Raw genomic sequence first — 13781 nt, forward strand, 5'->3', positions numbered from 1 at the left:
TACCGGCTGCTGTGGCTGCATTTTCAATAGACTCAAAAACGCTTGCAACTCGTGTATTTAGAGTTGGGCGCACGTTAAGGAATTTTATGTGCCCATGTGGTCAAAATTTTCGGAGTGCTCTTCTACGGCGTCTCTGCTAATCGTATTGTAGTTTCGGGACATAACCCCATCGAAATGATGAAATCAGTTTTCGGAGAAGTATGACTTCACAAACAGCACAACAATTGGATAATTATTGCTATTGTGATAGCAATGCTGGTCAATACGAAATATATTATTTTAATGAGACCACTTGCTTTATGTTTGGTGCATAGTGCCTTTAGAAGCGATACTGCACGCATTTATCAGGAGCCGATCATAATACTTGTCGCTGATAGATGGTGCCATACCTTGAACAAGGCGTGAGTCGATCCTGAGCGAACGCATCCGTAGCGCAGGGCTGACTGCTTTGCCAAGTCTTCGGCACTCTCGATGGGTGACAGCAGCCTCTCTTTAGTCAGTAAAGCTGCCAGGTTAGCCGTGTAAGAGGAAACCAGCACGAAGGAGAAGATCCACCAAGTTGCAGCAATGATGCGTGCTGAAACCGCCCTGCACAATGTGCCGTGTTATGTAAAATTATCTTGAAGAAAGGACGGTGCCCAAGCTGGCCACATGGTAGAGCTTTGTCGACACAATGCCACCTTATAGGGAGTATGCTACCCTATATGTTTTGTATATGGTATGTAGATGCATGATGTCCGATTTCTCACAGAAATATGTAATCAATCAAAACTGCACTAACAGATTATGTCATACGTCCTAAATAACTCTTTGTTGTTAAACATGTAATCTCACTGACTTGTATTTTTATGTTCTACTTTTACGGCATTTTGTTGTATTACTCACCCCCTCTGTAACACCTTTATGTGCCCTGAGGATAATCGAAATAAATAACAATGGAAGCTATGGAAAACGAGCCAAATGTAAGTAATGCGAAAATTGCAAGCTATCTTTAAAGTTGTGTTAAAAAACATGTAATAAATAAGCAACCAACAGTCGGGATATGCAGCAAAAATCGTTACTCTCTAAACAACGGAAACGCCAAAATGTACTTTTCTGTAACTTTTGCTATAAAAAATTCACCAGGCCACAACAAACTACTGCGAAACATCATGATTGTAAAAGTATGTTCTCCCTGTTTGGTTTTGAATATTTAGGTTGAATTTACGCCACCGTTAAATACTTTGTTATTGTCTATCATGGGGCAGCGTCATCTCATCAATAGTACTTGAAACATGTGACATGCATCATTTCAACCGAGATGGCCAAAGTATAAGGTGTGTCACAAGAATTACCAGTTCTTACAAGCGGGACTGGGGGACTTCTTTCCGAGCGAGAACAATTCACTAAGGCTAATAGCCACATATCTCCTCAATCTGTCAGCCGAGTTTCGATATCTGCGCAACGTAACATTACTTTTTCTAGGCTTAAGGTGTAACATACAACTTCGTGATTAATCATTATGGAAAGCTATACGCACTTTAAAAAAATTGATGTTAATTTAATTATTCAGCGTAGTCATATATCACGCAGCAGAATGAAGCAATCTCTTAAGCGCTAACTTTTGCCTTTTGAACCATCTCTTTTATCAGCATAAGGTCGAAAACCCGAGATTTGCTTAGCTGAAGTTTTCTCTTTAATATGCAAAACATAAAAGGTAGAGAACGAGAATCGCAATATCTAGTTTTAAATAAAGTCTATGCAATGAAGCAGTTGATGTAGGAAATACAATTTTCAACTTACCTAGGAAATATACCACATTCTTGCCTCATGATGGCGCTAAATATGAACCAACAACTGTTAGGGAGAGTGAAGTCACTTCGCACCGTTGGCAGAGTTTTATTTCTCCAGCTGTCTGAATATACCGTCTCTCGTTGGAGCTCGGAGGAACCGACTGCTTCCTGACCCTTGATGATGTCGAGCCTGGCACGGCCACTGTCCGTTTCAGTATACCAATCTACATCACTGCGCGATAAACTGTTTCTGCAGCAGCAGCATCCATAACGTCGTGATACGGCACTATTTCCGCGACACACTGCGCTTTGAGCACGAGCAACGCAGCACAGAATTACACTCACTGCGACGCACGCCCCAGCGACACTAAGCCACATATCCCCCGAAAGCGGAGACAGGAAGAATAGGAGGGAACGCTTGTGGTCGGTCTTCTTGTAGAGTATGCTGACTCCCAACGTCATGAAAGGCATAGTGAAGTCAACAGATTGCTCGCGCTCTGAGGTGATGGTCAGGTCACCAATCGCCAGGTCTGCCTCCTGCAGCAAAGACGTAGGAGTAGTCGAGCAGTTGAGCCGGTTGAAATAAAGAGCATTTGCTAGAGATGAGGTGGGTTATAAGTACGCTTGAATACTGAAAAACGTAAGACGCTACAATTGACTTCAAGAAATTTTCAGATAATTTTCGTGGTTGACACATTCAAATAAAAGCTGTAAAGTGAATAGTGCGGAGTATTTGCAAATGAAGAGTAGCCAGTATTTACCCTCACATAATTCTGGTTGAAATGTCTCAATACCTTCACTAAGCTTAGCTAAACAGTCTAAATCAAGCCACCTGAGGCTTACAAGCCTCACTTTTAATGTATGAGATGGTGTCAATTTACTTATTACCCAATTGTCCTCGGTAACGTCATCCCTAATCATACGGTCAAATAGAACAAAGCTTTATAACACAATGAATAGAACATGAGAGCACGCGTTTAAATTTATTCCTACGAAATGAAAGTGGTTAGGACTTCGGTGTCTATAGTTCAAAAACCATAACTTAACTGATAATAGTAATATAAACTAATAAGCACTGCGGCTGCTTGACCCTTAGCCTGAGTTAGACAACTGTGTGCGTTCTTTTTTCATTAGGCTGGCGCGTAAATGCGGTGAACAAAGAGCGAGGGCGAATACGTGTGATGCATGGCACATCAGCTATACTGCGCTTTTACGCATATGACACAAGCAGGTGAAAGCGGTCTATGTATGTGAACCAAATCTACGGTATGGTGAAGCTTTTTACGAGAGAATAACAATACCCTAAACTGGTTGTAATTATAAGTTATTGATTATATTAGGAGCGACAGAAGCTAGACGATATTTTTATGTCTAAAGTACCATTTAATCTGAAGACAATAAAGCACAAGATATTTCATAACGGTTGTATATCATGAACCGGAACGCAACCGAACGTTTTGAAGTACTGCGTGGACTACTTAAGAAGCATGCGGAGTGTTATAATCACAATATGCACAACCAAGTACGACAGTTGTCCTAAAAGCTGTCTACCGTTACACCCATTTGTTGGCGTACGCAGTGAATTTCCTCAATCAAAACTTACCATGTCCACAAGTTCGCGCATTATGCCGTTCCACCTGCCCTGTGAGTCACGGGTTCCGTAGGCGCCATCTCTGACGAGCTTGAGCCGGTAGCGGAAGCCCAGCGTTGCGGATATTTCATGGAGCAAATCCACGCAGTAACCCTCGAAGCGGTCGTTTCCCTCGAGCTTGTGCGCGGATTTCTTGAGCATGACGTACGGTGCATTCTGCAGTAATGATCGTGTAAGGCATACGCGAGAGCTTCACTCTAAAGTTCGGACAAATCGCCTGCATGTTATTGGCTTCAAGAGGCTTTTAGCATGTATCCATGCGTTTTTACGTAACCGAGCTACCGGTAGACAGGAACGCATGTTCTTGCAAAGTTTTAACTCCCATGCTTTAACATTTGTGTACGTACGTAAAAGTACACCTTCTCGTTTGTGCAAACTACTAAATGGTGATGAAAATTGCTTTGAAACTATATTTGATTTTGTTAAAATTGAATTGTCCCTGAGGCAAAATAGTAGGAGATGTTTTTATTCTTTTTTTATGTACTGTTGTATAAAAACACTGGATTACCGGACGATAGTGTTGACACCTCGTGATAACATGGACAAGTTTTTCAGTGCCAAGTTAATATTTATTTATTTATTTATCTATTTTTTGTATACCAGCATCGCCTCATTGGGCATTACAGCAGGGGGTTACATCCGAAAATATACAAAGTAAAAACAATCACAAAGCGTGGTAAAATACGTCGTTGTCCAAAATGTTATGAAAGAAATATTAGTAAAAAAGCAACTGTGTCGTCTTTTTCCCGCTGCAAAGCATTCAATCAAGAAGTAGAATGCATGACATTTCTGCAAGAACAATTTTGTGCTCTCGTGGTTTTGCTTGACCGCCTTAGACGACGCCACCTATCCAGCATATCGGGGGGCTTTAGGTCTCTTACGTTTACGTTTGCGGCATTCCAGCTCCTCCAGCTTCAGTAAGCTGGGTGAAACAAGCAGATCACAATTGACACTCGCATTTGTGGCTTGAGTCTCCGCAAGGCAAAAACCGTGCTTGGACTCGCTCGTTGAATTCCGTGCTGACCGGTTGTGCCCCCGCGATTTCCGACGACAGCGCAGCTATGGCCCACCGGCTCGCCCTCCACCACGAAGGAAAGCCCTCCGCCATTTCCTGACGCCGTGAAGCTCGCGCTGAGTGGTGCCCTGTCCTTGGACTCCTGCGACCGTGTCCTTCTTTCCCATCTTCTTACTTCTGTATGTGGGTCTCTCTGTCCGTGCTCCTATCTATATTCCTATCCCTTTTAATTAATCCTTACCACCATCCCTCCTTAGTCACTCTTGAGGTGTCGCACTATGACACAGACAGTTGCGGGGTTTACTTTTATCTTCGTTTGTCTCTATCACAGAGCCCATGCGAAATCAGCCCCAATCTACCCCTATCAAAACATCTTAATCTTCCTGACCATGCATTCTACAAAGTATCAGTAATGCTCTTTGAGACGAAATTTAAATCAAACCGAGAACGGGAACAACGAGATTCATACCTTATCCACCGATTTAACGCCCTTAATAGAGGAATAAATGAGAATCCTAATACACTTGCAGCAATTAAAGCATTAGAAAACAATAATGGCAATAATGAAAATAGTAACTGAGTTAATGGCACTGCAGCTGCGAAGGGCACAGGACAACTGAAAACAATGCCAAGTGTGACTACTCTTCCTAAGTACAGCTGTCGTCTGTTTTCTGTTTTTAGTTTACCACCCAATCAATTGTGCCAAGCATGACATGCCCAACAGCAACCCTGTACACAGTCGGGAGGCCCCTACTGCAAGCGTAATCCAAAAGCGGGCAAGGAATTCGCATTGCGCCCGCTTGCCAGCCTCTGCGGCAATACGCGGCATCCCTCTTTCTACGACGAAATGTCGACGGGCGCTGAGTAGTTAAAGGTTTAAACTTCTTAAAAAAGCTCTTTTTGCCCCACACCGAACCGCCAGAGCCAGAAGGCGCCGTCTGGTCGGGAAGAATGCGTCAGTGAAAGGAAGCATACACAGACCTCATACATCCGAAAGGTGGAAAGGAGAAAAGAGAGAGAGATGGAGGGGAAAGTGGAGGGAAGAGTGGAAGGGGGGCGCCTGGAGGGGGGAAACCACCTTATAGTCTGTTTCTCTTTTCTTTTCTTTGTTTTCTTCTTTCTTTATTTCTTTTTTCTGTTAATTCCCCTCTTTCTCTCTCCCCCTCTGATTTGAAATTGTGTAAAGCTGAGCACCAATAAACCGTACCTTCATTCCTTATGAAGGCCAGACTCTAGGCCGAAATGTCGAAATAAACTACGTTGTGACTGTTCACGGAGGATCTACTTGAATAGACACCTTGGATCCAGTGGAAAAATACCAAAAAGTAGAGGACGAGCAAAACAAAAACTTTTTATTTTTCCTACGTTTCAGCCGGGGTGCGGCCTTCATCAGAAAAAACACGATGCAAAAATGCGCTTTTCTTAAGTAGGCATGGTATATCAAGGGCCCCTGACACGTAAACTATCACTATCATACTACACTATCTACTGTTACGTGGCGAGTAATGAACAGCAGAGAATGTCAAAGCAATGTCAAAGAAAGATTATGAGAATGCACGAACGGTGTTTACACCAAGTAGATCACATGAATAGCAGTTTGAAAAGTACAGTAATATCTACAAACAAAAACTATCAAACCAATACAGCTAGTCGCACGCACAAAAAAGAAAAAAGTATGGCACGAAACGTCCAAATGGAAAAGGATGCGTAACTAAGAGTTTCATGGGGTACAAACAGAATTGATTTGACAAAGTCAAGAAATTCACTGCACCGAAAAAGGTGTCGTAAAAATCTGCGTGCACAGTGATTATGAACAGACTGTGATGAAACTAGGACTTAGTTCTGCACCGAAAGAAACGTCAGTTTGCCTGGATCTTAATTTTTTACCAGATAAGATCGCGTTGAACTTGTGTATCAGAAATGACTCGCGCAGTTCCCTATCATAGTGTGAAGGGAAACCTGATTTCAGTATAGCAGCTCTTAGTTTATTGAATGAGTGACCAGGAATGTTAACGTGCTTAGACAAAGCTAGATTGGGTGGGCTATTCATTTGATCTACTTGATGTAAACACCGTTCATGCATTCTCATTATCTTTGTTTGACATTGCTTTGACATTCTCTTCTGTTCATCACTCGCCACGTCACAGTAGATAGTGTATGATAGTTATAGTTCACGTTTCAGGGGCCCTTTATATATCATGCCTACTTAAGAAAAGCGCAATTTTGTATCGTGTTTTCCCTGATGAAGGCCAGTCTCCGGCTGGAACGTAAGAAAAATAAAACGTTTTCGTTTTGCCCGTCCTCCATATTTCGGTATATATATATATATATATATATATATATATATATATATATATATATATATATATATATATTTACTCCGATTCCACGAAATGCGGCTTTACCAGTCCAACCACCTACTAAACATAAAACTATGTTGGACGCCGAAACTTCCACCATGTTGCAAGAGTGAATGCCGGGCTTACCAGTATCGTCGTTATTCTCAAAGTCTTGTTCTTCAGTACGCTGAGTATTTCGTCCTCATACATCTTTTCTGCTTGATTAATGTTTAGCCCCGATGACGTACTCCACGTCCCAACCTAAGAAAACATGCAAACATGAAAAGTACGAATAATAGGCAAGAAATGCTATCGCAAAAATACAAATTTTGCAGTCTTTCTATGGTGGCACTTGAAGTTAAAGTAAGTTTGTTCGCACGATACAAAAATGTAAAAAAGATACTTCGAGCACGTATAACTTTCACCTTCTGAAGTAGGACGGGATGGCGCATATTGTGATTCAGTTTGTCATGCTCAGCCATGACATAAGCAAGGGGTGTTTATGCACGTGACATTGGCCTTGAAATTGAAATTGAAAGCACGTGAAATTGGTGAAGTACCCACCCGCAAGGCGGGTACTTCACCAATTAAACAGCTGACTCGTTGCGCAATTCGCACGTTTTGACACTTGGTGCAATGGTAAAATTCTGCAACGTAATACTTCTTTCATCTAGATGACGCCTTGGTAGATAACATTATTATAACGTTCTTTTTAAGCATCCCGAAGTGCGGAAGTGGCTCCCTGGTAAAACACCGATTAGCCACAGAAGGCACAAGTTCGATTCTCACGTGGACCAAAGTTTTCAAAATATTTTTATTCGCATGTATGTCGAATTTCATCTCTCGACCACATTCACTGTCTACCAAGGATTCCACTGCCGACACCGATGCCGAAATTTCAGCTAAACCAGCTGTTTATTGCTTTCACATTATAATATCTTCACTGCGGAAAAAATTCAGCGAGCTATAAAAGCATCAGATATTAACAAAGGAACACGAGCGTGCTGTGCTACAGTTGCACATTAAAATATATTGCTTAGCTGAGCAAATGAAAATTGTTGTCCACGAAATTCAACCACCACGGGAAAATCGCATTGTTCTATGTATCGTATGACAACGCCATGTTATACTTCCAACATGGCAACACACTATTCGTTCATTCACCATTGAAGCTGAAGGTATACGTAACAGGGTTCATAATGTGGAATGGTAAACAAGTGGCATAAATCTAACCAGAGCGGCAGCAGGAAAATCTGCGGATAACAGCTAAATAAAGTGCTCTCCAGAATAATAATCAGAGTTGTGACGTAGGTTGTGCAGTCTTTGTTATCAGATATACATGTATCTCATACATACCCTGTCCAATGATTAACCACAGTAGCGTCTCAGTGGCGTGACTACGCCAGGTTGGTGACAAGTGAGCAGGTGTTTGCTGATGTAAGCTCGTGTTGAACCTGTTCAATGTCTTACATTTTACGTCCTCGAGATACGCATATAAAATTGTTACCCTATAAAACAGAAGTGCAGCCATCTAAAAGGAGGCACGATTGCATGTAATTTTAACTATCCGTGACGTCCCTCCCTATAAGAAATTAGGTGCACGTGTTGTCCAACATTAAGGTAAAAAATCATATTTTCAAGGTAATATTGTATGTGAACATGTGAACTAAATGTCGCTTGTAAACCACGTCAATGCGGAAAACCAAGTATTGAATATTGAATTTCAATGGCACAGCTAGATCAAGGTTTTCTGCACTAAGCGGAGCAATCACACTTCAACGGTGGATCGAAAGCGTGCGTTGTATGTTCGAATGGCAGACTGAGAGCAACCGCAGACCGCGGATTGCTCTTTGGAGTGAAAATTCTCGCTCCACCAAAAACTGGTGGATTTGGCCGGAAGTTCACGTGACGTATTCTGTGAGCCCGTCTTTCATCCAATCAACAATGGATGTCCGTAAAACGCTTCGCGCCCGGACATGCTCATTTGCTTGATTTCCGCTCACAAACTGCTTCAGTGGAGATGCGTGCGTTCCAATAGCAGATTTGTGAGATACCCGGCTTGAATTTGCGCGCTCTCTTTGCTGTCTGGGCCAGCGCTCGCGTCTGCTATTGGAATTTGACATCACTTACCGAAGTCAGTCCCGTACGCTTGAGTTTTGCCACGTACAAGGACACGTTTCTCCGTTGGCCCGAAGAATCCAGCCACAATGGTCCACTCAAGCCCGAGAAACGTATCTGCCAGAAACAAGATTAAGTGAAATGAAATTTCAAAGAACTTTTAACCAGTTCCTCACTGTGAAAATGGGCCACCGGGTAATGTATGAGAGGAGAGGCAAGGAAGTCGCAATCCTGTCCACTTTGGACACCAATGAGGACCATCAATAAAGTTATATTCGCCGTGTCTAAAATGGTTAACGTTTATCTGAGCTTAGCAACTTTGAATGCAGAACAATTATTAAGGTTGTGCTTTGCTTGAGTGGACAGCAGCTTGCCATTGTTTACCAAAACCTATTACACTCACAATGTCCTCCAGCGAACATTTTCACAACTAACACTTCCACGCATGTTACTTTTCGAAGCCGGCCGGCTAGTGGCAAAAGGCAATTAGCCAATGCCGCTTTTTAAATATAGTCAAAGCCTAAAGTATGAGATCAGGCTACTTCGTTTAGTAAATAATGCGCTATTGCAAAGACAAAACACGGAGGAATGTTTCTCATTGAGCGCTTCTCTTTCTTTGTTCTTCGCCAATGGATAAATTCTAAAAACCCATTTTCATAAACAATTCTTAACGCAAAAGTACCCACAAAACATCTGCTCATCTGTTTGGTGTTGAAAAACACCTGTCTTGAACGAGATTACTTGCGTGCATGAACGTCGTCGTCGTCGTGAAAACCGAGTCGCCTCATCGACGTCTTCCTGTTTTTTTTTTTATGTGGGATAACGTAAACTGATCATTTCGCCTAACTGCCTTCAATTCTGCATAAAATATTCGGGTACCTGAAAACATCCTCGATATTCTCCTAAATGCAAATATAAAACAGCTCTTCGGCAAATAGTAAATATGAGCACGTATTCTAGACGTAGTTTGAACCAACGCGAAAAGCACGATGCGTTGTTGCCGAAATAACAGCAAGCCTTTGTTTGAGATAACAACCTCCCCAACTTCCGCATACATACACAGCGCCTGTAATTGGCTGTACTTGTTGGCTACTGGTGTACAGCTACGTTCTTAATTAGTCAGTCTCTGCTGAATATAATTTAATCGCTTGTGGCTCTGTTCGTTCGGCATTTTAAATGCTTTCAAAGTGGAGAGTCTCCTAAGGTGCCTTATCAAAACCGAACCCTGATCAGGTAGTATTCAGAACAGCCCTTCAGGCAGCGACTTCTCTGGTGCCCCATTGTTAGACTAAGTATAGCGAACGATGTGTATACTCAGCGTCCGTATCGTAAAAAGCTTGCCTAGTGCGCCTATAGCCACATATACTTTTCCTGTTCGTTATTACTAGAAGCGGAATATAACTTTACAATCGTTGGTCGCTGCTCCCGCTATTTGTCGTTCTAGTATATTTATTACCGCTCCTATATTGCAGCTGCTAGATGATTTTGTAAATAAACTTAATTATTATCTAGCGGAGTGTACAGTGAAACGCTGTGACGGCACTTTCATTTCTCTGACAGAGAGAAGCTCCGGTGTCTGATACTAAAACATGGCGAATCCCACGTACAGAGGGAAATGATGATATGAGAAGTACGAATGAGAAATGTTGATATGTCACTTCAAAATCAGCACAACGTTACAAGGTGGAGGTAAATGATGCCTTACATAACTTCCGTGTCATGATTATCATGTTTAGATGTGTCGTTTGCCTTCGTCATCAATTCACGTCACTTGATACCAAATTTAGTATATGCGGAGCTAGCGAAAAGACCACGAGCCCACTATGAGCACGGTATGTTGTCATGTTTTTACATAACACGCATGTCAGGATTATCAAGTTTGCCCCAGTAATATATTTCATCATCCATTGACGTCACATAATCCCAAATTTGCTATAAGTGGAGCTACCAAAATGGCCGCGAGCAAATCATGAAGGGCTCAATATACTTCAGTGTAGCGTTGACGCGCGCGCAGGATGGGCACAGCGACGCTACGGCCGCAAATCTCGAGCAATCCATAGTCTGACACCAGGCGCGACCAACGTCCATCGGCGCAGCCCGACGGCAACCGGCGCTGAATTTCGCACCGATGCGTTACCCCAACAACTCTGCGCCCTCTTTTTGTGATGGAGAGGTGCCAGACGCACTGAAACGCGCATGCGACAAAGCAACGCAGCGTGGCGCGCGCCTGCGAGTATATGGCAGGCCCAGCGCCTGGTGTGGCAAAGCCAGCGTGACGCGACGAAATGAACGCCGGCGAGCACGCGCACCGCTTCATGTGGAAATGTATTGGCGCCTTGACTGTGGCATGTAGTCATGTTCTCACATGACACGAATCTCATGATTATCAATTTTGCACCAGCCACATGCCTTCGTCATCTCTTGGCGTCACGTAATTCCAAACTTGGCGTATGTTGAGCTAGTGAAACGGCCACGAGCGCATCATCAATGTGGCATGTGATCTGGTTGTGAATTGACACGCATGTCATGATTATCAAGCTTCGGTGTGTCATTTACCTATGTCGTCCGTTCGCGTCACGTAATAGCGAGTTTCGTACATCTGAAGCTAGCGAAACGGCCGCGAGCGCATCATCAACGTAGCACGTAGTCATGTTGTTGCATGACACGCACCTCCAGTTTATCATGTTTGCATCAGTAACATAGCTTTGTCATCCATTCACGTCCCGTAATACCAAATTTAGTATATAAGTGAAGCTAGCGAAACAGCCGCCAGTGCATCATGAGCGTGGCATGTAGTCATGTTGTACATGACACGCATCTCATGAACATCATGTTTGACACGTCACATACCTTCGTTATTTATTGACGTACTGAAATACTGAATTCGGTATATGTGACCCTAGCGAAACAGCCTTGAGTGGATCATGAGCGCGACATGTAGTCATGTTCTTACATGACACGCATGTCATGATTTTCATGTTAGGTTCTGTCGCTTGTGTTCGCCATGCAATCACGTCATACCATACCAGTTCTGCAGCCTGCCATGTGAACGAAACACCGGAAGAGCTGCAGGACCATGGAATGTAAATCATGACATTCATGACATTTATGTCATGATTTTCATGGTGTGACTTTTCATATGTTCTTCATACAGTCATGTTATGCCATACCAAGTTTGGTATTGATACCTTTCATTATCGAAACGGCCAGGGGAGCTAAATGTCGTAGGCGGCTAGATAGATAGATAGATAGATAGATAGATAGATAGATAGATAGATAGATAGATAGATAGATAGATAGATAGATAGATAGATAGATAGATAGATAGATAGATAGATAGATAGATAGATAGATAGATAGATAGATAGATAGATAGATAGATAGAGAGATAGATAGATAGATAGATAGATAGTGTAATGTACTAGACAGAGAACAAGAGACAACACCCGATTCTGGGCCAGCTGTTCCTATTCTGTACTTCGTCTTTCTCTCTTTCTTCTGTAGTAGGGTATGTGCCCGTGCCTGAGCACTGCACTTATCGTCATTACACTCGGCCACGCTGCGAGCATGCAGTCCTGCTAAGCTTGCCCTTCACTGGCACAGCTCCTTTTCTTGGAAGGTCGAAACATTCAGAGGGCCTAGGCTATGAACCACTATGGGTAGAACTAATTTCTTTGGTGTGCGGCATTGGCTGCCTCGCATAGGCCGGTCATGAACGCGGTGCGTCTTTCGTGGAAAGTAAGGCGATGATGTCTCTGGTGGACGCCATTGACTTCGTCGTGCCAGTTTTTGTGTCTTGCTTTGAAAGCCGGCGACGATGGCTCTAGTGGACGCCATTGAGTGTTCCGCAATGGTCGTCTTCGGCCCGCAGGCCCGGAGCCCTGAGTTGCCAATACCGTCTCTGGCGAGCGGTGTGTCTGTGGGGTGTCTCTCATGGACGCCAAGACTTGCCTTTCGGGGCTATCGGACACTCTGTTGGGTGACCTTAGCTGTCTCGAGGCGGCCGCAGCATCAGGCAATTCAGTTAACGCAGTTTGGGGCACTGTTATTCATTCCCGTCTGCATTCGGCTCAGGCTGTGATTCCCGGCCATCATGCTTTGACGCAGGAGCCTCTGCCCTGCCATCTTTGGCTCCTCTTGTTCTGCGGCCACAAGGAATCAATATGCTCCTTGGTCGTTCTGTACCACGGCGTCCATACAAGTTAACGCCACCATAGCTGCACATCATGCTGCAGACACCAGGGGCGTACGAAGGCCTCCCTCACTGCTCTGTGCGAGCTGGTCGCCAGCTGGCCGATTTATCTCCGATTCCTCCTCAACGCACACTGCCTCCTGGTGATCCGCACGGCATTCAGATGGTTTCAGTCATATTGCATTGCCCGTGATCCCAAGTAGGGCTGTGCGCCGGGAGGTCGGAAGTGATGATGTTGACTTCGCCTGCTTGCGGTGCATCACTGCCGTCGGCCATGACGTGGTGGGCAGATACTGATAAAACAGGCAAACAGGCCATTAATCTGTCTTTGGCAGACATGGATTGAATGAGTGAAGCACTCTCACACTCGGCCAATGACTGCCACGTAGTAGGCAAATCCCCCACGAAAGAGGACGGGGTGGCCAACGGCTGACACGAATTTGGGTCCGGTACCAGCGACGAGTCTGGAAGCTCATGTGGAGAACTGGAGTGCTCAGCCAGAGCCTCGAGATGGAACCCTTCTTTAACTCCATCCTCGGTACCGGTCAGGTTGGACGGGGTGGTGGTGGAGACGTGGTAAGGATTAGGACTAAAAGCAGCTATGAGCTTGTAGCTCCACTCCGCCCATGACTGCTGCTTACAGCCTTCATACCGGTTCCACGCCACTGCGCCTTCCCAAAGACGGTCTACAGCC

General features: G+C 43.9%; 1 protein-coding gene across 1 annotated transcript in view; it reads right to left on the minus strand.

The window, feature by feature from the left end:
• The window catches only part of LOC142784680 (glutamate receptor ionotropic, kainate 2-like), a 120484-nt gene that overhangs the window by 4895 nt on the left and 101808 nt on the right, over positions 1–13781 (minus strand). The window contains exons 8-12 of the mRNA XM_075883156.1: positions 8908–9012; positions 6925–7038; positions 3376–3579; positions 1783–2309; positions 390–588 (exon numbers count right to left, since the gene is read on the minus strand). Coding sequence (XP_075739271.1) covers positions 390–588; positions 1783–2309; positions 3376–3579; positions 6925–7038; positions 8908–9012 — 1149 coding nt within the window. The remainder of the gene's footprint in view (positions 1–389; positions 589–1782; positions 2310–3375; positions 3580–6924; positions 7039–8907; positions 9013–13781) is intronic.

Source organism: Rhipicephalus microplus, unplaced genomic scaffold (assembly GCF_043290135.1).
Source record: "Rhipicephalus microplus isolate Deutch F79 unplaced genomic scaffold, USDA_Rmic scaffold_15, whole genome shotgun sequence".
Lineage (NCBI taxonomy): Eukaryota > Metazoa > Arthropoda > Arachnida > Ixodida > Ixodidae > Rhipicephalus > Rhipicephalus microplus.